The 26,759-nt window shown below is 37.7% G+C and overlaps 3 protein-coding genes across 3 annotated transcripts in view; 1 reads left to right on the top strand and 2 right to left on the bottom strand.

Annotated features, from left to right (window-relative positions):
* Window positions 1-6,356: 6,356 nt before the first annotated feature.
* LOC129768770 (microfibril-associated glycoprotein 4-like) lies at window positions 6,357-8,251 on the top strand. Its single transcript, XM_055770635.1, has 3 exons — window positions 6,357-6,693; window positions 6,753-7,562; window positions 7,626-8,251. The coding sequence occupies exons 1-3, from the start codon at window positions 6,548-6,550 to the stop codon at window positions 7,762-7,764; spliced, it is 1,095 nt and encodes a 364-aa protein (XP_055626610.1). The 5' UTR covers window positions 6,357-6,547; the 3' UTR covers window positions 7,765-8,251.
* A 2,525-nt stretch (window positions 8,252-10,776) lies between these two features.
* The window catches only part of LOC129768771 (pancreatic triacylglycerol lipase-like), a 33,321-nt gene continuing 17,338 nt past the window's right edge, over window positions 10,777-26,759 (bottom strand). Inside the window, exon 6 of the mRNA XM_055770636.1 lies at window positions 10,777-11,051. Coding sequence (XP_055626611.1) covers window positions 10,936-11,051 — 116 coding nt within the window. The 3' untranslated portion in view covers window positions 10,777-10,935. The remainder of the gene's footprint in view (window positions 11,052-26,759) is intronic.
* Window positions 10,899-12,500, bottom strand: LOC129768773 (ficolin-1-like). The gene is made up of 2 exons (XM_055770639.1): window positions 12,341-12,500; window positions 10,899-12,271 (listed from the first exon to the last, which is right to left on the bottom strand). Exons 1-2 carry the CDS (start codon window positions 12,472-12,474, stop codon window positions 11,500-11,502), a joined length of 906 nt encoding a protein of 301 aa, XP_055626614.1. The 5' UTR covers window positions 12,475-12,500; the 3' UTR covers window positions 10,899-11,499.

The raw sequence follows: 26,759 nt of genomic DNA, 5'->3' as shown, positions 1-26,759 counted from the left end.
TTCCAAAGATATGTGAGAAGTCGGTTGAATTGAAGTATATAGTGTAGGATATAATAACTATCTTCATTTATAAGACTGGTCATTTGAACTTTATTGTTGTGTTCAGGCGCAAAACATTCAAAAAAATTAAAATTCCAGTGTTGCATAACTATAGAACCAGATGAAAAAATTCTTACTCCGTTACAAACTATCGTCAATTTCACATGGATTATAACAAGGTTTGGGGAGAGTTTTCTCAAAAAGGCCTAGTTCAGATAGATTACCATCAACACGAGTGAACTGTCAGAACTGCAAAAACATTTACCGCAGTGTTTGCATTAAAAACAATAAAATAATTGCGTAGTTTGGCATCAATTCATAAAATCCGGCAGGTTATGGCATGGTTTAATGAATTGGGGCTTCAGATTATGGACTGGCCAGCTTACCAAATCAAAACCCTGTCAAGGACGTATGAGGAGTGATCGTACGAATAGTAGATGCAGCTTACAAGAAGTATTAGTGATTTGAAGAGCTTTAACGAGCAGTATCCTTTGAGTAGAACGAGATACACACTACAACATGTCGCAGCTTGATCGTAACCACCCCGAATAGGTTGTTCGAACTGATCCAGAACTAAAGATGACCTACGAATTAGACACTTTTTGTAATTAATGTAAAATCGGCGTTAGTTTTGTAAAGAAATGAGAGTTTTTCCATCTGGTTCTATAGTTATGAAACACTGGAATTTTAGTTTTTTGAATGTTTCGCGTCTGGACACAACAATAAAATTTAAATGGACTGTCTTACAAATGAAGATAGTTATTGTTCAGTTATTGTTCAACATCAAAAGAATTTCTATGCTAATAAATCACTGGGATTAAACGAAATATCTGTTCACCTCTCCTAAAATATGTGAACAGTCGTCCAAACTGATGATTTGTCCAATATATCAGATTGAATAAATTAAATTTCCCGAGAAATTCCTTAGATACCATGCGCACAGAACTACGGCCGAATGGCTATCGAGAGAGAAATTTCTGTTTTTATTTATATTTTGACATGCGTCAGCTCTACTGAAGTACAGAGTGACTCAAAAGTCATTAAATTCTTCAAACATTAGGTGACTATCAATACGGCATATATAGTCAATAGTTATACTACCAAACAAGCAGGTGACCACTTTGCCTCCCATGACCAATTTGCCCCCACTACCCCTATGTGTGGTTCGGTTTTACCCATTTTTCCAAAATAAATTATAACCTTATTCAAAGCTTACAAACTTCAAACACTTGGTGGAAATTTTGACCACAGTGAAAAATAAAATATTGTGTATACGACTCTCGTATTTTATTCTTAGGTTTCTTTACTTGATAACGATTTTCAAATGTTTCCTCCACTACTTTGTGAGCTCTGGTCTCAACGACCCGATGGTTGTGTTTATCCTTGATATACACTGTGTTTCATAACTATAGAATCACTCATTTATTCTGGGTTTCCAAAGATATGTGAGAAGTCGGTTGAATTGAAGTATATAGTGTAGGATATAATAACTATCTTCATTTATAAGACTGGTCATTTGAACTTTATTGTTGTGTTCAGGCGCAAAACATTCAAAAAAATTAAAATTCCAGTGTTGCATAACTATAGAACCAGATGGAAAAACTGTCATTTCTTTACAAAACTAACGCCGATTTTACATGAATTACAAAAAGTGTCTAATTCGTAGGTCATCTTTAGTTCTGGATCAGTTCGAACAACCTATTCGGGTGGTTACGATCAAGCTGCGACATGTTGTAGTGTGTATCTCGTTCTACTCAAAGGATACTGCTCGTTAAAGCTCTTCAAATCACTAATACTTCTTGTAAGCTGCATCTACTATTCGTACGATCACTCCTCATACGTCCTTGACAGGGTTTTGATTTGGTAAGCTGGCCAGTCCATAATCTGAAGCCCCAATTCATTAAACCATGCCATAACCTGCCGGATTTTATGAATTAATGCCAAACTACGCAATTATTATATTGTTTTTAATGCAAACACTGCGGTAAATGTTTTTGCAGTTCTGACAGTTCACTCGTGTTGATGGTAATCTATCTGAATTAGGCCTTTTTGAGAAAACTCTCCCCAAACCTTGTTATAATCCATGTGAAATTGACGATAGTTTGTAACGGAGTAAGAATTTTTTCATCTGGTTCTATAGTTATGCAACACTGGAATTTTAATTTTTTTGAATGTTTTGCGCCTGAACACAACAATAAAGTTCAAATGACCAGTCTTATAAATGAAGATAGTTATTATATCCTACACTATATACTTCAATTCAATCGACTTCTTACATATCTCTGGAAACTCCGAAAAATAGAAACTAAGGACTTCGTATTTTTGCGTGAAACTGATCATCTCATGGTACTCGATGAGAATGTGTGAATATTCGCTAGAGTCGAGCCGAGACAATAAATTTTCCGAGGCACCAGAACGTTTTTAAACGATTTTATCTAGCTCACCCTGTTTGTATCTATGTTATGTCCCTTCCTGTTGACCGATTTGTCTAAAATTTGGAACACACCTTTATATCTGCTGTCATTATAAAAATGCTTATTCCATGATCTTGGAAATTTATGATGGCAAAATGGCAGACTACATACCTACATTATGTCAAAAATATACCGGAAAATCGCATTTTCAAAGAAAATGCTTCATTTATCAGCTAAATCTCGCCTTCTATCGCCTTCAAAATAGGCTCCTTCTAAAGCAATATACTTTTTCAATTGCACAATTCAGTCACTGAAACACTTTTCATAACTGTTTTCAGGAATTGCCATTCTTAGTCTTAAATTGGTTGACAACGATCGATCGATGAGCATTATCGTAGTGCTAAATCCAAGTGTTACCCTTCCACAAATTTGAAATTTGGCCGTGTGCGACGAATGTTCGTATATATATATATATATATATATATATATATATATATATATATATATATATATATATATATATATATATATCCATTTGTTCGCATTTTTGCCGAAAATACCTTTTTTCAAAAATTCATAACTTTTGAACCACTGTACTAATTCAGATGTACGACATATGAATTAGTACCTTTTTTGGAAAATTACTACAGATGCAGAAAAATTGAAATATGTTTTCGTTATTATTGATTGTATTTGTTTTTTATAGTTTTCATGGTCTCGGGACCAAAGGCGCTATATTTTTTTCTGGAAAGCTGGGAATTTTTCAGATAGCATATCTCGAAACCAAGGAGGAAAATGGTTTTTAAACCATCGGGTAACTTTGAAAAACCATAACTCAAAAACGAAAATAAACGCCTCCCTGGTTTCCAGATATGTTATGTGAAAAATCCTCAGCATTCCATAAAAAATATAAAAAAAATAGCACCCTTGGTCCCGAGACCATGAAAACTATAAAAAAAAACAAATACAATCAATAATGACAAAACCAAAACCTGAATTTCTGCAAGCGTAGCATTTTTCCAAGAATGATAAGCTGATAAGCTTTAATTCGATATGTCGACCGTCTAAATCGGTTCAGTAGTTCTCAAGTTATGAATTTTAGAAAAATGTCATTTTTGGAAAAAAAAAAAGGGAAAAAGTCGATATTTCGGATCACCCTAAAATGAAAATGTGCACCCTAACAAAAAAATAAAAAAATACGGGTCTAATAGTAAAAAAAATACGCGTCTAATAGTAAAAAAACGAAACTACCACGTTTGGCGAAAATCTGAGAACTACTGAATCGGTTTGACATAGAATGGCTGTATATATATATCAACACATCCAGCGAACCCTTTTTTTTGTATAGATAGAAAAAGATATATGAGTGCGTTTCATCACATAAAAATCCATTTCCAGTTTCGAACAAAGATCTATTTCGCTAGCGCAAACATCAAATGGACTAACAGCACTTGTCACTATGTACTTGTAGAACATAAGGGAATTTAATTTTCCGAATTTTCCCTTTTTCTTTCAGAGTTTTCCGAAAATATTCAATTGTCATGTTTGGCTGGAATATTTTTGGTTGAAATATGTGTAATATTTTTTTTTGCATAATATTATATTGTAATATTATAATCCAGAGAAGGGAGGGGTGTCATACCATTATAGAAATATTTCTCATACCCAAAAACTCTCACATCCCAAATTGTGCTTGATTAGTTCTCGAGTTATGCAGAAGTTTGTGTTTCGTTTGTATGGCAGTCCCCATTAGAGAGGGGGGAGGAGTGTATTCACCATAGAAACGTTTTGTGCCCCGTAAATCTTCACATGCCAAATTAGGCTCCAATTGCTTGATTAGTTTCCGAGTTATAGAATAATTTGTGTTTCATTTGTATGACAGTCCACCCTTAGAGAGCAGGAGGAGTGTCTAGCCACCATAGAAACATTTATTGCATCCTAAAACCTTCACATGCCAAATTTGGTTTCATTTACTTGATTAATTCTCGAATAATGCAGAAATTTGTGTTTCATCTGTATGGCAGCCCCCCCATGAAGAGAGGGTGGTGGAGAGTCTAACCATCATTGAAACATTTATTGCACCCTAAAACCTTCATATGCCTAATTTGGTTCCATTTGCTTGATTAGTTCTCGAGTTATGCAGAAATTTGTGTTTCATTTCTATGGCAGCCCCCCTCAGAAAGGTGAGAGGAGTGTTGAACCACCTTAAAAATGTTTCTTGTCCCCTAAAACCTCCACATGCCAAATTTGGTTCAGTTTGCTTGATTAGTTTTTGAATTGTGCAGAAATGTATGCTTCAAGGGGCTGGAGAGTCTAACCACCATAGAAACATTTATTGCACCCTCAAACCTCAATATGCCTAATTTGGTTTAATTTGCTTGAATAGTTCTCGAGTTATGCAGAAATTTGTGTTTCATTTGTACGTCAGCATCCCTTAGAGAGGAGGGTGGGGAGTCTAAGGAAGGAAGTGATCGAAAGTGAAGAATTTGCAACAAAATATTGAAAGTCAAATATGATTTGATGTGTGTTTTTTTTTTCATTCTTGTTAAGTTGCATTCAAATGAACCTGATTGACATTGTTTCCAAATACTTGCATTCATATTCTCAATTGACGTATCAACAATATAACAGCTTATTAATGTGCAAAATTGGTAGCAAATGTTTTGTCCAGTACTGCACACCCCGCGATGATGTATAAACCTAACTCCAACCCTTAAACCTCAATATGCCTAATTTGGTTTCATTTGCTTGAATAATTCTCGAGTTATGCAGAAATTTGTGTCTCATTTGTATGGCAGACCTACCCCCCCCCCCCCCTTTGAGAGGAGGGAGGGGTCTCAAACTATCACGAAAACCTTCCCCGGCCCCAAAAACCCCTACATACAAATTTTCATGTTGTTCGGTTCAATAGTTTCCGAGTCCATAAGAACAGACAGAAGACAGACAGACAGAAATCCATTTATATATATATATATATATATATATATATATATAGATTTTTAAGGTTTTACATGTTTTGAAGGTTTAAAAGGTGAGCTGACTCCTAATCAACCACCAGATAATTATTTGGTACGTGTTCAGACCTTTTCACCATTTGGATCAGATTTATAAATCTAAAACATGTAATTTATGCATCTCGATGACCTCAATTCTGATCATGGTTTGTTCAATGCGTTGATGTAGGTTTTTCCACTATGACAGTCGCTTGGCACGCTGCAGTTTGTTCATGTTGTCCTTCATGGGTAGCAGAAATAAAGTTTCTCTGAGTTGAGTGTTCATCATTAGAAATCCTAATAAAAGGTAATATTCCGAAGAAAGATTAAATTATGAATGTATCAATATGATAACAATACACTCAAGCAAAAAGAAATGCAACATTTACTTGAAATTTTTTTTTTTCATTAAAAAATAGTTATTTCTAAAACCAGACAAACCATGATCATTTTTCGCACAAATCACGATCAGAGATGGACAAACTATGATCATATTTCGTTTTGAGGAAAATCCTTTAAACACATCAAAATTTGGATAATTTGGATAACAAGGCGTTCACCTTGTTGTATTATTAGTAACTAGAGACTTGGGGCTTTTCCAAATCATTATTGGAAACCTGGTTCAGTTTGTGCCCCGAAGATTCAAGGAAGTGATCGAGAGTGAAGAATTTGCAACAAAATATTGAAAGTCAAATATGATTTGGTGTGTTTTTTTCATTCTTGTTAAGTTGCATTCAAATGAACCTGATTGACATTGTTTCCAAATACTTGCATCCATATTCTCAATTGACCTATCAACAGTATAACAGCTTATTAATGTGCAAAATTGGTAGCAAATGTTTTGTCCAGTACTGCACAGCCCGCGATGATGTATAAACCCAACTCCAACACTTTGAACTGTCTTCAAAATCAAAACGTTCACGATCGATGATCGTTTTCGAAGAATGAAAATTACCTTCCCCAGCCGGAGTCATTTTCCACTTTTCGTGTCTTATCGCGTCGGCTGCAGTCATTAGTTTTCAAATTTCATCGAGTGAAACGAATAACAATATATTTGGCACCGGTTCGGGGCAGTATTGGTCGTGTTCTCGAACCGTAAACATGTTCCGACTGTTTGCGGTCGTCTTCGTTGCGCTCTATTGCATCGAAAACGTCGCGGGTGCTGTTGGCCAACCGATGGAAGGCGAGTCCGAAGCCGGACTCGACTACCAAAAGCTGCTCGCAAAACTAGAGATATTGGATACAAAGTAAGTGACGATGTGGAATTATTTGGTGGAGTTTTCCAGACGAATAAAAACTTTTTCAGGATCACCCGGGTGGAAACAACATCCAGGGATCAATTCTCGTCACTCGAATCGAAACTCGACAAGATCGCCAAAGAGATTGAAAATATCAGCTGGTCGGTGCAGTACGCGCAGAAAGATGTTCGAGTTTTAAGAGGAGAAATTCAGCAGTTCAAAAATCACTCGAACGAACAACTGAAATCATTGGGTGGCAGTGTTACCATTATACAATCGTTGCTGGTTGAAGGCCATCGACAAAAACAAGTGTATCCTGTAAATCGTGAATCATCGCACCAAACGACTGCACAAGAGCTCAGAATATATGACAGTTGTGATGTTGCCTCTCGCAATGAATCAAAAATAGAAAGGGTTCTACCCGAACCAGGCTTCGGAGATTCCTTTCCCGTGTTGTGCGATCAGAGTTATGAAAGTGGCGGCTGGACTGTGATACAAAATCGTTTCAATGGTTCGGTGGACTTTTATCGTGGATGGAAAGAATACAAGAATGGGTTTGGAAATTTGAATGGCGAGTTTTGGCTCGGATTGGACAGATTACATGCCCTGACATACTCAGCACCTCACGAACTGCACGTTCTAATGGAGGATTTTGACAACAAGACTGTGGTGGCCAAATATTCGCGATTTGCAGTAGGTAATGAGCATGAATCTTATTCGATAACTAGGCTGGGGAATTACACCGGAAGTGCCGGCGACGGACTAAGCTATCATCGAGGATCGAAGTTCTCCACGATGGATGTGAACCATGATGTTCCAGGGAATAACGGAGGCGTCGATTGGACCGGTGCATGGTGGTACCGCAGGGGACATCACAGGTATGGATCGACATGATCAACCATGCGTGGTTTCCATTTTAATTGGCGATTATCATTTTACAGTAACTTGAACGGACAGTACTTGAAAGGTGCTGTCGATCACACAAAGTATCACGGCAAGGGGATAACTTGGAATCCCTTCAGAGGAGACGATTATTCACTGAAACGATCACGGATGATGATCAAACGCATTCTGAATTAGTAACTACAGAATATAAGTAATTTGTGAACGAAAATTATAGGAACAAAAAAAAGGAACAAAATATGTGGAATATGAATTTTCGTGCAAGATGATTATGAATGAAATATACAGTGTCGGAAAAAGATAATGAGCGTCATGAATACTCTTCTGTCCATGGCGGATATTGAGATATTTAGGATGACTTTGGGGATCGCTTCAGAAAAACCATAGCGTTGGAGTTTGGTCAGTGATAAAAACAATTGGGTTGATGGTGCAGTTCACATTTCAACGATCTTGTGTGCTGCTATTCCTCTGTTCAACGTTGGACTACGTTTATCAGGATGTAAAAATAAAATCTAAGAAGTGAACATGTACCGAAAAACGCAAGATTTCGAACGCATATAACTCGACCATTTATTGATAGATCGCAAAGATGTTTGCATCAATTGATTGGAAATATATCCACACATCTATTGTAATTAATAAAATTTTGTTGGTTTTAACCAAACCATTGAATAATTGTAAAATGGCAAACATTATCCGAACGCACTAAATATCACGCTCTGTTTGTTCCATTTTGTGTTCCTCAAATTGTACCGTAGGTTCAAGTTCTCAAGTAACAGGAAAATATAATTCAAATATATCCATACTGTAGGGAATCAAAAATAAGCCACACTATTCTCAGAATATGCACGAAGCAAGCATAGTGCAGAGCACTGACGCATTAGACTGGAAGAACATAATTCATGGCAAAACGGTTGCGTATTCACTTACTAAGTGAGCGTTTGACGCTCCGTTAACAATATACTAAATGTCATTTCTCTGAGATTGGTTCAGTTGACTTCCAAATACGATACTCCAATTCAGGGCTCGGCAAAATCATATTCAATTGAAGATTGCCAGGGGACTGTGGAGCCATCAACCTCCGCATGCGATTGGAAATGTGTTTTCGTTGCTTCCAGCAGTTTCTCTGTCAACATAAATCCAAAATCATTCGGACGCTTTCGTTGCTATCGGTTCTATGATGGACCGTGTTAATTTTATTTTTTACCGTCGAATGAACTTCGCGGCATATTGAAATAATCCCCCTCTTAGACTGAATTCGTTTCTTTCTCTCATTTGCAAATTGTGGATGAGTTCACGGTGGGTAAACAATGTAGCCCTCCATTAATAGTGTAACTACTTTTTTGCATCAAAAATCATGTTTTCGTTGCATTTGACGTTAAAATAAGATTTCGTACGCGGGCAACGAGGTACATGTTGTGGTGGAGTGATAGAGGAGGAGTGAAGTCAGGTTGAATGAAGAGCCAGATTTGTATTCATTCGCCGCGCAAATCAGAACAACCATTTGCTCCAACTAGAAAGGAATTGACGAGTGTTAAGAGCGAGGGTAACTGATGAGCTGATGAGCCATGTTTGGTGGCGAATGCGTTCGTTGTGACTCAATAGCAAGAGACAGGAGGACGTTTAAGGAAGTAGTTTTGCTCGAAACGAGGCGACTAAGAGGAAAATTGAATATCAAAAATCGTTTTCGAAAATGTTTGATCCTGCCCCAATTATCGAAAATATCGAATTGTTAAGAATTGGGATCATTCCCATTTTTCCAAACATTTTTTTTTTTGGTTTTTTCTCAGAGGTGAGCGTAGTGGCGAAAAAAAATTGTTTCCACTCGCTCGCTGCACACATACAATTCTGGCGTTAATGTCGTTATATGGGTGCGTTATTCATTCTCAAACACGATATTGATTCAATTGTCAATTCTTATCAAACTGTAGAAATGTGCTCATACCATTCATTCTAGCATCGGGCGCGAAGATTTCATTCCCATTCAGATTATTATTCTCAGGGATAAATGACTTTCGGATGAAGTCCCTAATGATTATAAACAGAAACGTATTCTTGTCTCGTTACAGTCAACAAGCATTAGTTCTTTAAGACTTAGAGTCAACTTTGAACGATGATTATGATGATGTATAGAATTGCAGAGGTCTTAAAATGAATAAAACCACTTATGTCAATAGAATTCAAGTAATACAAACTTTTTGACGTAGGACTACGTCTTACATTAAGGGTGCCAAATAAGTAAAGAAGTCACGTTTTTATGAAATAAAGTTAATGTTAATAACTATTTTTGCTGCGAACGGATTTCAACGATCTGCATACCAATCGAATCGAAAATTTTCTAAGATTTGTTTGATATGCTACACATTACAATCCCATAGTCTGTATATGGTTTAAATTGATGAAAATTGGAAGCACTCCCATTCTTCCATACATTTGTTTTGTCCATTTGTTTCCTTGCCGAACAGCTGTCAATAACGAGTAACTTATGCAGCCGCTGGAATAGAAACAGTCGGAGACGAATGAATCGTTGGATTTAAATCTCCGTCTCCGTAAATAAAGGAAAAGAATAAGAAGAAAAATAGAAACAACGAAGGGCGATAGCGAAAAGAGAATATTTGGATGTAAGTAAGCTGCCGCTCAGAATCTGTCTGTGAGCGTAGATTTTTTTTACTAGTAAGCCAATATAATTATCTTCCATGGGAGATTTATCTAACTCAATTATCTGTCTTAGTTTTTTCTTTATCACCATCCGAAAAAGTTCATGTTTTCAATGCAAACGTTATCTGATACGGTGCTGCCAACTCCTAAGACGAGTTGGCATGAAATCCGTCTATAACATCAAAAAGAAGCATAACGCTTGCGATGCAAAATCAGTGCAGAACCTTATGCTCGCAAGGCAATGTGTGAATCAATCATCATTAATCATCTTCAGCTGTTTCCACGAAACCAGACAAATTTTCGATACCTTTCAGAACCACCAAAAACATTCTACTGAAGTGCTTCGATACATTCTCAAAAAATATTTGTAGTGATAAATGAAAGAATCGAATAAAATAATTCCGTAGTCCTTGGTTTATAATGTCCTGGACACAACCCTTTTGCAAATTATTTTTTGGATATTTCTTTCTTGAATTGCAAAATAAAAACATTCATTTTGACACCTCAATATTTTTCTTATTTCTTGTGATCTCAACTCTCAAATTGTATTTTCCCTTGCAATTATGGGCGAACATTTTATTATACCTGTCTAATATGTGATATAATGATTGCATTTCTGATTATGAAATCGAAAATATAAACAATATAATGATAATAATTATATTCAACTGCTTCTTTACTTCTATTACTTCACATCAAGGTCAAAAACGCATCGCATACTCGAAGTCCCATCGCTCTATTAAGTGTCAGTATATTCGAGAACTGGCATGCTCTGGTTTGAATTGAAATGATTGCGGTGTTATAACCTATAACATGTTGAAGGAATGAACGACAGAATAAGTGATTTGCGATTACATTTGTTTTCCCTAGAATTAGCGAAATATGATATTGTTTTCATAAGAAACTAATATACAACACACTGTTTGCGCTTGGAACGAACTAATTTGTTATAATAAAAATACACAACCGGAATCGCACGCAGAAATAACGGCATTCGACTCAGATGTAAACATATAGACGCTTTCATACATTGGTTATGGCACCTCTGCATAAGCTTCACCAAACCATCATGTTCGAAGAAAATGAGATTACTTCATTCTGGGGTTCACAGCACTGTTATGTTTTTTGTTTGTTTTCGTTTTATCGAGTCACTGCAGAAAGTGGGTTTACGCGCGTTATCAAATAGTTGTTGTTTCATGTTTCATCCAAGCAACATAACAAAAAACAAAAAATTGCATGTTTCGGTGATTCACTTCACAGCTTACTTCTTATCATCATTTTCGATATTTTCAACGAATAATGATACCCTCTGAAGGCATTCCAGCACATACCGGTAGCATAAGTGTCAGTTGTTCCTCTCAAATATAACCCATTCAAGTTGCTCGCATGGCAACTTATATGCCACCAAGCGCCACTGTAAATCTGTGCACAGTTTGCGCCACCATTCTGATCATTATCCCGATCCAACGTGGTGAAGAGGCCATTTTTATGGCTCGACAACGAATCACCCGCCGTTCCACTGTACTCTCCCAATTTAGTCATCGCAAAAGACTCATGCTCACTGCCTATCGCAAATTCACTGTATTTTGCCGTAACCCGCTTCCCATCGAAATCTTCCAGAACCACATGCAACTCATGAGGTTCTCCATAGGTCAACCGATGAACTTTCTCTAGACCCAACCAAAACTCTCCTCTTAAGTGACCAAACCCTGACTTATACTCCTGCCAGGGTCTTCTGAAGTCTACCGAACCGTCGAAACGATGCTGAATGATGGTCCACCCTCCTCCTTCATACTCCTGATCGCAGCCAACCCAAAACGCCTCGCTGAATCCAATCTCCGGATTGATTAGGTGGGGTCCGGACGTTTTTATCGATGTATCCTTGCATGATTTGGGAGCAGACGATAATGTTCTAGCGTCGTCAAATTTCACATCACTCAGCCCACAGGTTGCAGTGGTTAGATTTTTGATACTCGATAACATTTCATTAATTTCCAGTTTAGTTGAGGCCGCATTCTTAGTAATTCTAAAGTACACGCAAAAGAACACTTCTTAAATGATCCGTTTTTGAGGCAAATATGTCACTAAATCTCACGCGTAATCCAATGCTTCCAGCTTTGTGGCGAGCAGCTCATATCCAAATTCGCACTTTTCCCCACAAGAACATAGCCCAAATTGAACCGCGCACAGAATGGCCATGGCCAAACCAACTTTGTTTGAACTGCACATTCCGTTATGAACAATGTGACCCTACTGCTGGTGGAACTAGCCGGAGACTCACATACTCCTGTGATTTATTCTTGTTGGCCTCGCCTTAGACGTTAGCATGGGAGAAAACGTGGAAGTCATTGTCGGTCAGGTGACTAAATTCCTGCATATGGTCGAATCAAATTTGTTTTATACACTGCGTTTCACAACTATAGAATCACTCATTTTTCCTGAGTTTCCAGAGATATGTAAGAAGTCGGTTGAATTGAAGTATATAGTGTAGGATACAACAACTATCTTCATTTTAAAGACTGGCCATTTCAAATTTATGGTTGTGTTCAGGCACGAAACATTAAAAAAGCAGAAATTCTAGTGTTTCATAACTATTGAACCAGATGGAAAAACTTTCACTCCGTTACCAAATCATCGTCAATTTCACATCAATAACAATAAGTTTCTAATTTATAGGTCATCCTTAGTTCTCAATCAGTTGAAAAAAAAACCCATTTGGGGTGGTTTTGGCCAAGCTTCACCATATGCACATTATAACATGACGCAGCTTGGTCAAAACCACCCCGAGAGTTTTTTCTTCGGGTTCTATAGTTATGAAACACTGGAATTTCTGTTTTTTAATGTTTCGCGCCTGAACATAACAATAAAGTTCAAATGTCCAGTCTTTTTAATGAAGATAATTGTTATATCATACACTATATACTTCAATTTAACAGACGTCTTATATATCTCTGGAAACTCAGAAAAAATGAGTGGTTCTATAGTTGTGAAACGCAGTGTATTAGGTGCGCAACAAAGATTTCGTTGGTTTTTGGGGTAAGATTACGACTTTCGAGAACATATTGGCATATGTTCTACATATCGTACTAGGTGTTGTTAATACAATTGAACTTCGCATTGAGGTATATAAAGGGTGTGTCACATCAAATTGCATCACGGAAAAAACGTTGTAAAAATTCGCCCAGTAGACCGATCCTTTTGAAAATTTTAGACAGTAAAATAAAAACTATTAAACAACTTTTGGCATTTTTGTGCGACTCTTCGTGCCAAAGCCCATGACTTGCCAAAAATGCAAGTCAGTTGGTCACACTTCAGATTATTGTGCCAACAAGGAGCGCTGTGCCACTTGCGGAGAGCAACATGAGGGGAAATCCTGCAGTGCGACTGAGCATAAATGTCCATATTGCGGGGGATCCCCACACGAGCTCTCAGTTTGTGAAACTTACAAGAGTCGCTGGGAGAAACAGAAGCGCTCTTTGAAGGAACGCTCGAAACGCACTTTTGCGGATATTTTAAAGGGCGCTTCTCCACTGGCCCAACAACAACAACCAATCATCACACAAAATGTCTTCGCCACGTTGCCCGTTGACGAAATGGAAGCGGACACAGCTAACGGGGGCACACCGTTCATTTTCCAAGGGAATCCCCGGCGCAAAAATGTGACCACTCCCAAAGTTCAAGGACAAGCCCCTCCGGTTATACCTCCTGTTATCATGCCTAAAAAATCGAGTGCAGCGGACAAGCAAAATCAGGTTCCTCCTGGCTTCCGTGGGAATAGTTCACCTTCGAACGACCCAGCACTCGAGGGGACATCAAAAACCCCAAATGTCCCTATTTTTCCGTCCAGCTCAACTCCCCAATCGGGATTTATAAAGTTGTCTGACCTTTTGGACCAAATCTTCAAGTGTTTTAATGTTTCCGATTCCATCAGAACCATTGTCATTTCAATGCTTCCAGTATTCAAGACAATTTTGCAACAATTGATGCAATGATTATCTCTCTTGATGTCTAATTCAAATAGAGAGGTCGGAGATATCACTGTTTTACAGTGGAATTGTCGTAGTCTTATCCCTAAATTGGATACATTCAAATTTTTAATTCATAACTTCAATTGTGACGTTTTTGCTCTGTCCGAAACTTGGCTTTCTTCGCGAGATGATATCTCTTTCCACGATTTTAATATTATACGCTTGGACCGTGTTGACAGATACGGAGGGGTGCTATTGGGGATCAATAAGTGCCACTCATTTTTTAGAATTGACCTTCCACCTATTGGGGGGATCGAAGCTGTTGCTTGTCATGCAAACATCAGAGGCAAAGACCTTTGTATTGTCAGCTTGTATTGGCCTCCGAGAGCTGCGGTTAGCCGCAAGCAACTTGTTGACATGTGCTCACTCCTTCCTGAGCCACGATTGATCTTGAGAGACTTCAACTCTCACGGAACTGCCTGGGGGGAACAGTACGACGACAATCGTTCATCGATGATATATGACCTTTGTAACAGCTTTAATATGACCGTTTTGAATACTGGGGAAACAACACGTGTTCCTAAACCTCCTGCTAACCCAAGTGCTCTTGACCTCTCGCTTTGCTCGAATTCACTATCGTTAGATTGCAAGTGGAATGTAATCCAGGACCCCAACGGTAGTGATCACTTGCCAATCAAAATTCCCATCACCATTGGTTCGAATTCTTCTGAATCTATAAACATGGCATATGACCTCACAAGACACATTGACTGGAAAAAATATGCGGACGCAATTGCTCTAGCCATCAATTCCAGAGATGGTTTGCCTCCATTGGAGGAGTATAACTTCCTTTCTCGTTTGATATATGACAGCGCGGTTCGCGCTCAAACGAAACCCATCCCAGGCTCCACTTTTCGTCAAAGGCCTCCCAATCCATGGTGGGATAGCCAATGTTCCAAGCTTTATCAGGATAAATCGAACGCATTTAAAGCTTTTCGGAAACGTGGAACCATTGAGAATTTTCAAACGTATTTGGACCTTGAAAATCAATTTAAAAACTTGATCAAAGGGAAAAAACGTGCTTATTGGCGAAATTTCGTGGGAGGTTTGTCACGAGAAACGTCAATGAAAAAATTATGGAAAGTGGCTCGAAACATGAGAAATCGCTCTTCATCTAATGAAAGCGAAGAATATTCACATCGATGGATTTTTAATTTTGCACGGAAGGTTTGTCCCGATTCCGTTCCTGTGCAAAAAATTGTTCGAGATATACCACAAGATAGGTGCGATCTTGATTCCGAGTTTTCGATGGTAGAATTCTCTCTTGCTCTCCTTTCTTGTAACAATTCGGCTCCAGGAACGGATAGAATTAAGTTCAACTTGTTAAAAAACCTCCCTGATGTGGCGAAACATCGCTTGTTGAATTTATTCAATCGGTTTCTGGAGCATAATATTGTTCCAGATGATTGGAGACAAGTGCGAATTATAGCTATTCAAAAACCCGGAAAACCCGCGTCCGACTTCAATTCGTACCGTCCAATAGCAATGCTGTCGTGTATACGGAAATTGTTGGAGAAAATGATCTTGTTTCGCCTTGATCGATGGGTTGAAACGAATGGCCTACTCTCAGATACACAATATGGGTTCCGCAGGGGCAAGGGGACGAATGATTGTCTTGCGTTGCTTTCTTCAGAAATTCAAATGGCTTACGCCGAAAAAAAACAAATGGCTTCAGTATTCTTGGACATAAAGGGGGCCTTTGATTCTGTTTCAATAGAGGTTTTGTCAGACAAATTACACTCTCGGGGTCTGCCGCCTCTATTGAATAATATGTTATATAACTTGCTTTGTGAGAAACATTTGAACTTTTCTCACGGAGATTCGGCAGTAAGTCGGGTCTCTTACATGGGCCTCCCCCAGGGCTCATGTTTAAGCCCCATTTTGTACAACTTCTATGTAAGCGACATCGACAATTGTCTTACACAAAATTGCAGCCTAAGACAACTTGCAGATGACGGAGTGGTGTCTGTCGTAGGATCAAACGAATCCGACCTGCAAGGACCCTTACAAGATACTTTGAACAATTTTTCAACCTGGGCCATTGGGCTAGGGATCGAATTCTCCACGGAGAAAACAGAGATGGTGGTTTTTTCTAGGAAGCATAGACCAGCAAAACCAAAGCTTCAACTTTTGGGTAAACCGATCACTCATGCTATGTCATTCAAGTATCTTGGGGCCTGGTTCGACTCCAAATGTACTTGGGGGGCCCATATTAGGTATCTGAGTAAAAAATGTCAACAAAGAATAAACTTTCTCCGTACAATTACCGGCACCTGGTGGGGAGCCCATCCCGAAGATCTTATAATGTTGTATCGAACAACTATTCTCTCAGTGATGGAGTATGGCAGTTTCTGTTTTCAATCAGCTGCCAAAACACATCTCATTAAACTCGAGCGAATTCAGTATCTTTGTCTCCGTATTGCGTTGGGATGTATGCCCTCAACGCATACCATGAGTCTCGAGGTTTTGGCAGGCGTAATCCCACTAAAAGATCGCTTCAATTTATTATCTCTTCGGTTCCTCATCCGGTGTAAGGTCATGAACCCATTGGTGATCGGAAATTTTGAGCAGCTTATCGAGCTAAATTTTCATTCAGGATTCATGAGCTCATATCATGAATTCATCTCCATGCAGGTTGATCCTTCTTCGTATATTCCCAACCGTGTTTGTTTTCCTGACTACATCAATTCCTCTGTACATTTTGATCTGTTCATGAAGGAGAAAATCCATGGAATTCCAGATTATCATCGATCGGGGATCGTTCCTACGATCTTCAATGCAAAGTATGGGCGTGTCAATTGTGATAATATGTACTTTACTGATGGGTCCTCTATGAATGAGTCCACAGGATTTGGAGTGTTCAACGAAATTTTTAGCACCTCCCACAGACTTCAGAATCCTTGCTCTGTGTATATTGCTGAATTGGCAGCAATACATTGTGCGCTGGACAGCGTCGCCTCACGACCTGTTGAACACTATTACATTGTAACGGATAGTCTTAGCTCTGTCGAAGCTATCCGTTCAGTGAGGCCGGAAAAGCACTCGCCGTACTTCCTTGAGAGAATACGAGAAAATTTGAGTGCTTTAACCAGACGCTGTTATGTCATTACCTTTGTCTGGGTCCCTTCACATTGCTCAATTCCGGGTAATGAGAGGGCTGACTCATTGGCAAAGGTAGGTGCAATTGAAGGCGATATTTATCAGCGTCAAATCGCTTTCAATGAATTTTATTCTTCAGTCCGTAAAAATACCATCGCTAACTGGCAACGTAAGTGGAACGAAGATGAATTGGGTCGGTGGCTTCACTCGATTATCCCTAAGGTTAGCCTCAAACCATGGTTCAAAAGTCTGGACTTAAGTCGGGACTTTATTCGCATCTTCTCTCGACTCATGTCCAATCACTGTTCGTTAGACGCGCTACTCTTTCGTTTTAATCTTGCCGATGGCAATATCTGTGCTTGTGGCCAAGGTTACCACGACATCGAACACGTTGTTTGGTCGTGCGAGGAGTATCTTGTTGCCAGATCGAATTTAGAAAACTCTCTTCGGACTAGAGGAAGGCAGCCCAATGTGCCGGTGAGAGATGTGTTGGCTCGGTTAGACCTTGATTACATGTCCCAAATATATGTCTTCCTAAAAGCTATCGATCTTCGTGTGTGATTGTCCTTATATCCTTATATTCTCCTTTTCCTTTTCCTTCGCGAGAAATCAAATCCCTTCTTACTAACAATAGAATAAGGTGAAATGTAAATACATGTTAGATATAAGATAGGCTTAAGAATTGAGTATGATGAATGTGAGTGCGAATGTGAGTGTGAACATTGTCAACATATCCTTATATCCCATCCTTTTCCTGAAACAAAATGTCACCCTTCTAAACTCGAGCAAGCCGCGAGTAATCTGTTCTCTACCTCATTAACATTAGAATTAATAAAAAATGTTTATGTATACTTGTAACTATACAGATAGGAGTTTGGCTCCTTTAAACTTATGTAACTGAGCCTGTAAAAATAAACGATTTAATAAAAAAAAAAAAAAAAAACTTTTGGCATTTTCTTTTTATTCATACTTCGAGCCCAAGCCCGTATGCTCGCACCTTCCTCTTTACCCCGTCCATAAGATTCTGTACAACGTCAGGTTGTAGTTTTTTTTTAACAGAAATCCATTTTCTCTTGAAGTCCGCCTCCGATTTGACAACTTTTGGGTTCTTCCGGAGGGCCTGCTTCATAATCGCCCAATATTTCTCTATTGGGCGAAGCTCCGGCGCGTTTGGCGGGTTCATTTCCTTTGGCACGAAGGATACCCCGTTGGCTTCGTACCACTCCAACACGTCCTTTGAATAGTGGCACGAAGCGAGATCCGGCCAGAAGATGGTCGGGCCCTCGTGCTGCTTCAATAGTTATAGTAAGCGCTTCTGTAGGCACTCCTTAAGGTAAACCTGCCCGTTTACCGTGCCGGTCATCACGAAGGGGGCGCTCCGCTTTCCGCAAGAGCAGATCGCTTGCCACACCATGTACTTTTTGGCAAACTTGGATAGTTTCTGCTTGCGAATCTTCTCCGGAACGCTAAATTTGTCCTCTGCGGAGAAGAACAACAGGCCCGGCAGCTGACGAAAGTCCGCTTTGACGTAGGTTTCGTCGTCCATTACCAGGCAATGCGGCTTCGTCAGCATTTCGATGTATAGCTTCCGGGCTCGCGTCTTCCCCACCATGTTTTGCCTTTCGTCGCGGTTAGGAGCCTTCTGAACCTTGTATGTACGCAGGCCCTCCCGCTGCTTGGTCCGCTGGACGAATGAACTTGACAAATTCAGCTTATTGGCGACATCCCGGACCGAACTTCTCGGATCACGTTTAAACTGCTTAACTACGCGCTTGTGATCTTTTTCACTGACGGAGCATCCATTTTTGCCGTTCTTCACCTTCCGGTCGATGGTTAGGTTCTCGAAGTATCGTTTTAGTACTCTGCTGACCGTGAATTGGACGATTCCCAGCATCTTACCGATGTCCCGATGTGACAACTCCGGATTCTCGAAATGAGTGCACAGGATTAATTCACGACGCTCTTTTTCGTTCGACGACATTTTTCCAAATTTACGAAAAATTGACAGTGAAGCATGGCCAACGTGATCTATACACTCTTATCTGATTATAAGCGAAAGCTGAAGATATAATTCCTAAAAATTAAATTTCTACAGCGTTTTTTCCGTGATGCAATTTGATGTGACACACCCTTTAGCATCCTGATCCGTTGAGTTGAAGCGAATATTGAATCGGTTGAAGAAACACACTCAGAAAGTAAAATTCTGAAAGAAAATTATCTTTTCCATTTCAAATATGTGTTCTACAAAATGTTTTTTGTGGTGAAAAGAAAACATAATTGTGTTCGATAATGGTAATTTTTATTTATTACATTGGTTAGTGTTTTCTATTACTTCATCCATACAGAAAACAGAAGCCACCTCGTCCAGGGTCACAGAGGGTGGTTTCCATCATATTTCATTCCACTCCGGTATCTTCTATCGTGAGACGCTCCATCCAACGACTAATCACCATCCTTCTGCCATCATCATTCGGTTGTAACATTAATGGAGAGAACAAACAATATCCAATTGCCAAACCAAACGGCCCTTTTCAGGGCCACCAAATCATTATAAACGAGTTAAACGATGTAATTTTTCAAACATATCCCAAATGAGCATGCAACAGACAGCTTAACGGATAGCCTACGTCAACTGTGAGGTCGTGTCTTGGACACAACCCTCCTGTGACTTTTTTTCTGAAACAGCTACTTTATTGTGAAGAAATTATTACAAACTTCTCATCTGAATGGTTGCAAGTAGGTTTTAACGGGTTTGACAACATGAGGTCGAGCGTTTAAGCGCTGCAGAATCTCTTTTCCCTGCCTCTACTCGTATTGTAGCTGTTTTTCGCATAGTACTCGACTCAATCGCATCGTTTGCACAGTGATGGTGGTTTATAATTGTCTGGTTCCACCAATGGCAGTCCTCATGATTTTATTTTATTTGATTTGCAGTCATAAATCCAATCCATAATCCGGTAGGATGTGACAATGGAAATAATTCATTTTTGTCGCTAGAACAGTTGTTCACTGTTCTGAACTGAAAAGTTTAAAGCCTCTTTCAAACAAAGAATGAAATGGCATTGTCGAGCAAAAAATATGAGATTTTCAAGTAGTATCCAAACAAAACCGTATTTTCTAGAGATTCTAGAAGAAAAGATCCTCAAATATTGTTTCATTGTTTCATGCACATTAATTATTCACATTTTCGTACCGCATAGATCTCGAAGTTTTCTGAAAAAAAAACACAAATATCCGGAAACACATACGAACATATTTAAATACAAATGAACCCAGCACTGAGTTTCAAAATTCTAAAAAAAAAATCCAAATTTGGGAATATTTGGGAATATTTGGGAATATTTGGGAATTTGTACCGTGTAACATTATTAAAACTCCGAAAAAAATTACACATATCTACAAAAGGCGTAGAAACACATTTAGATACGAATTAGAGTAGAATTGAATCTCTAAATCCTCAAAAAAATCAATATTTCAAGATTTTTTTTAGTACTTCAATTTTTAGGAATTTATTTTTTAATAATATTTCTCAATATATCATAGTAAGATGCACTTCCAGTATTTTTTTTTCAAATTTTTATCTCGAAGCTATTGAGAATGGCGCGCTAAAAATTGGAAGGTACGTTTTTCACCATAGATCGTATGATAGATAAAAATTATCTCTATCGAACTATTATCTCGAAAATGTGTTTTGGGTCCTTTCAAAAAACTTTTTCCAATTTTCTTTCAAATAATTAATTTCTCCCATACAACTTGGCCTATAACTTTTCTTAGACCCTTTTCCGATTGATAATGTGGCTGGAAGATAGGTTAAATATTTCTCTATCGAATAACTTCGATAACTCTATTCGAACAACTTTTTTTTGATTTTCAAAAATTTGTATATTTTTCTATACTGATCCATGCTCACGTTTCAGTCTATAACTTTTCTCTGTCACGATCAAGAAGAAAGAAAAAGAATTATGTAGAAAGATGAATGATTCAATTTTCTATCTAATGAGCATGATTTTCAAGGTTGTTACTTGATAAACAATCAATCTATTTCAACTGAAATAATTCATTATTTATTAAATCCACAAGACGTTGAACAGAAACTTGCACGCAATAAAAACTTTCATCCGCTAATTTCACACACGTCGAAACGTGCGGTCCCAGGCGTATGTCTTACAGATTTCTTTCCGGTCCTTGATGTGTTAATAAGATGTTGGGCCTGATTCTCGAATACACTACGAATACACTTCACGGTGGAAACGGAATGAAACGTATTCGCGATGACAATGGTACAGTGTAGACATCTGGACACGAGATTAGTTTCCCACTAAATTTATCATTACAATATAAAATTATCTTCAGATGAAATTTTTGTATGAGATTATTATATCACATGAAGAAAACAAAAGTTTTCCACTCACATTGAATACCAGTTTGATACGAAGAAGTTAATTTTCATTAATGATTTTTTATTTGAAAAGTACTCATTCTGCCTGAAAACTCATCATTATCTTCGCTTCACTAACTCGTAAAACGTAGTTCAATGGCGTGCCGTTTATTTCGTTTCCACCGTGAAGTGTATTCGAGAATCAGGCCCAATAATTTTACCTACATAACGTTTGAACGCCCGGAATGATGCAACTGACATGTCTCTTATAAACGGGAATGAACTCTTTCACTTCACGGAGTTCATTTTTACACGCAGCTGTCTGTGACAATGATGATAGACACAAAAAGAATAAGGAAGTGTAAGTGACGTGAAAGCGTTTGTGACAGTGATGTTCGTGATCAAGCCTGTTGTTTTCCTGAGATACGCAATTGAATAACTGTAAAATGCCAAGCGCTATCTAAACCAGGGGTTAGACATCAATTGAATATAGGCTACCCAAAATCAAAATCAATATGGCGTCATTTGTTTATCAACATATCATTTACGAGGATTGAAATCGAAAAATGCGCTGCTTTATTCTAACTGCATGAGCGATTTTCATACTTCGGTTTCACATGGAGGTGTTCACATTTAACATGGAGTTTAAAGTTAACCACTATTCGACTATATAACCGGACCGAGTTGAAAACAACAGTAATTGATTGAACCAAAATGTCAGTGAACCGCAGCAATATTGGGTACACTGGCAATATGAGGGATTTGACGTTTTAGTCGTACCCCTGATCTAAACGACCTAACTGCTCCCTTTTTTATTGGCCCGATTCACGGTCTCTTCTACACAACCATCAGAACCAAGAAACCTTGGGAAATTGGCATTGCAAAACATGGAAGTTGGGGGAACTTTTGTTCTATGTTCACTGAAATGTGCTCCCTAACACAGCCATCAAAACCAAGGTATCTTACGTTTGTTCAAATTCTTTACTTACACCGCAAATATGTTGAATTCAATTGAATTCGAAAATTGTTTCATTCAATCAATCATATAATCAATACAAAAAATTCTTGCTAAGCCAACGAGCCTTGTGGTTATATCATAGAAATAACTCACCCATTTTTTTAAATTTGTTTGTGAACAACTGTTCTAGCGACAAAAAGGAACGATTTTCATTGTTACATCGTATCGCGTGGTGAAAATTGAATTTATAACAGCAAATCAAATATAATAAAATCATTAAACTATTTTTACGTAGGACTACGTCTTTCATTTCTATATAGGAGGGTCACTCTACGAAAAATATAACGTTTATGAGAAGTTTTCAAATGCATACTACGCAAGATCGTTTTTACGATATATGTTATTTATCCAGCAATTTTTCCGCCTGAGACAGCCTGAGAACAGTGGAAATAAAACAGAAAGTGGGTTATATCTATGGTATAACCGCAATGGTGACGTAGGACTATCGTTGATTCAGTGATCCTTTGTTTGAAGTTGAATCTGAGCCCATTCTGAATGAATGAATAACTGAATATTTGGGGGACTTCGAAAACGAGAGCGTTACGTTGGAGGTACAAGGTTTTATGCATCCAATATTGGATACGAAAATATCCTACTGATGGGGAAGAATAATCTTCAGAAGCTATCCTGTTAATTGCGATTGATTGAAAAATCACAAAACCAAATGTATTTGGTCACAGTGTTACATGGATAGAAAACATTCAAATAAACTCTTTCACATGAATGTATTTTTAAATTCCCAGAGGAACTGGCAGATTATTTTCAGTAACGATTAGATATTTCCCCATTTTCCTCGATACTAGAAGCCCACTAGTGGTTAATGCTAATTCGATAACCACCTGTTAATAGCACTTGATTGAAAAATATTTGGTCACAGTGTTACATGGATAGAAAACATCAAAATAAACTCTTTCACATGAATGTAATTTTAAATCCCCAGAGGAACTGGCAGTATATTTTCAGTAACGATTAGATATTTCCACATTTTCCTCGATACTGGAATTCCCAGAGGAACTGGTGTGTGTGTGTAGCGGCTGCTTCGAGATCTTCCCGGGGAACCGTTTGTGGCATCACTCTCCTCCTGATGGATTCATGTCTGGCCTAAGGTGCACAAACAGGCTCTTGGTGACACCGTTCATCCGCGCTTTCATGATAAACGAAGAGCTTCACCACAACAGCGACAACATGCTCCAATCGCTGTTCAATTAGAACTGAGTGGATTTCCGAGCGGCGCTCGCTTATATACCGATTGGTGATTTCAATAGCCTGTTTTGAAAGCAATTTTAAGACTATTGAAAAAAGTTTTTGGATCAAAAAGTAACAAGTATAGAACGCGTAGACATTTTATCTTTCGAATGAAGTGTTTATCATACCATTTCGTTCAGTTGTTTAGGAGCTATTAACGCTCAAAATCTCGGTCTCCGGCGTAACGCTTTCATTTTCGAAACTTTGATTTTACACCCCGGTATAGAAATGAAAGACGTAGTCCTACGTCAATAAATCAAGTGAGCAATTTAACAAATAAAAGAGGTATGTTTTGCGAGCGGATGAAGAAGATTTATCATGTATTTTACACTCTTTCTTTCAACTTCGTTCCCATGAATGTTGTATACATACAATTGTGTGCAATAATTCGTTCTATCAAACAAATTAGCAAGACCTTTTTCGAATATAAACATGTTGAAATAATTAGATGCAAGATTTTATGCATCACTCAAATTTCATGCATGATTTCATCAAAGCAACGAGGAAAGTGTCACCCAAACAGTGATAGTTCGTCAATGGGGGCGGAAAATCAATACAATTATCGAATTTTACTCGCTGACTGGACTGCAAAACAGCAAAAGTAATACTTCAAATTGAAGATGGCATCAATTATTGATACATAATAGCTTTGCAGCCCAGTTAACGTACGCCCTGTTATAGATAAGTCCAGTTGAAGATAGTCCAGTTAGCGAATGTCTTCTGTATAAGAGCAGGGTATAAGAGGGGTGACGAACATCTTAAGCGAGTTTCTTCCGGGCTGCGGCAATATGGACAGTTTTATAGCGAAAAATGATATCAATATTAGGAGTATGGCAGCGATTATCATGCGAGAACTTATTGCGGTCGGCATTACATCGCATCACAAAAATAAAACGAAATTAAATATTAATAATCTTCATGACTCGTATTCATAATATGACGTCTTCGTCTTCCATATCCAAATTACCACTTTTGAGCCGTGCAAACCACGTCTGACACGTTCGTTCAGTTGGACAGGGTCACCATAAACTTCCACCAAAATGCGATAACTTTCCGCAGCTTTTTTCTTCATATTGAAGTAATGAAGTAACACTCCTCGAAAAAACACTCTCGTTGGTACGAAATTCGACATATTCGAAGTGGCAAAAACTATGTTGTTTACGCTTCAACTTTTTGACACACACTGAAAAAGACGCGCAATGACAGTAGCTTTCCAACGAATGTCTGGAAATTTGATTCACTGGAATAATAATCAAGTTACGCCATCTGTTGTAAAACCGAAGAAACTTACCGGTACACTCAATTTATATCGCCATTTTGTGCTGGCGGTCATTTTGAATTTGCATTCTTCATAAATAACTGTATTCTATTAGTCAAACCCTTTCATTTGATACCCATTTGTTACCCATATTGATTAGGTTTTGAGAAAATATGTTTCCAAGATCACGAAATATGTAATTTTATAATGAATGCAGAGATAAAGGTGTGTTCCAAATTTCAGATCAATCGGTCAATAGGAAGGGGGTCAAAGGGCCTGGCTGAGTAAGGAAGTAAAAAGTGCCGTCGAACCAAATCACCTACTCTATGGAAAATATTGTATAGAAAACCAAACAACAAATTTTGACAATTTTTTTGAACCCCTATGTGGTAATAAACGTATTTTTTGCCCGCCATTCTCGATAGCTTCGAGATGAAAATTAGAAAAAAATACTGAAAGTGCATCTCACTATGGTGTATCGAGAAATATAATTAAAAAAAAAACATATACAAACACATTTCAAAGCAGTACTGTGTCTCAAAATTTTATTTGATAATTCCAAATTACAAGTTATTTAAAAATTGTAAGGCAAATAGTTCTAAAATTATGGAAAAAACTACTGGTAAAACAAGTTGTCCTCAAATGTTTTTCGACGTAACTCCTAAACATATGTTTTTACCATAATGATGTATTTGGAAAAGTTGTTGAAAAATATAAGCAAATTCATAAAACTTCATGAACATGACGGTATAACACGACAAACATATTAAAACAGCCTATTTACTATAAAAAAGACAATAAATTAGAAATATTTTTTAAATATCTCAAGAATGGAAAGAGATTAATAAAGAGCTCTTTTTGTTTTAAATCACATCAAGATTCATAATTTGTGGCTAAACAATATTGCTAACATACAAAAATTAGAAGTTTCAAAAATGATAAAAGTTCGATATTCCACAAAGTTTGTCCAAAAAAAATTTTACCATCTTGGACTGATTTTTTAAATTTTCTACATTACTTCTTTTTTATACGAAACAATTAAAAATACATATATAAATTTAAAAAAAAGACAATAAATTAGAAATGTTTTATCAAATATCTCGAAAATGGCTGAATTTAGAAGGAGATTGATAAAGAGCTTTTTTATTTTAAATCACATGAACATTCATTATTTGTAGCTAAAAATGATTGCTGACATACAAAAATTCGAAGATTCGAAAATTCATAAAAAATCGATGTTCCACAAAGAAACTAGTTTTAGCATCTTAGATATTGCAAATTAAAGTTTGTTTGTTAATTAAATAAAGAGTACTAATTTTTTTTCTCTATGTATATTTTTTTCACGTTTTAACATCAATACTCTATAACTCTTTCTAACACACTATTTCGGTACGACTCATAGTTTTTGAGATATAAATTATCAAAGATTTCTCTTACTAAAATCAAAAAGTTTAACTTGAGTCAAAAAATTCCCAATTGCTGTGGATA

Source organism: Toxorhynchites rutilus, chromosome 2 (genome assembly GCF_029784135.1).
Source record: "Toxorhynchites rutilus septentrionalis strain SRP chromosome 2, ASM2978413v1, whole genome shotgun sequence".
Taxonomy (NCBI): domain Eukaryota; kingdom Metazoa; phylum Arthropoda; class Insecta; order Diptera; family Culicidae; genus Toxorhynchites; species Toxorhynchites rutilus.
The sequence above is the reverse complement of the archived record's forward strand: the minus strand, read 5'-3'. Positions and strand labels throughout refer to the sequence as shown.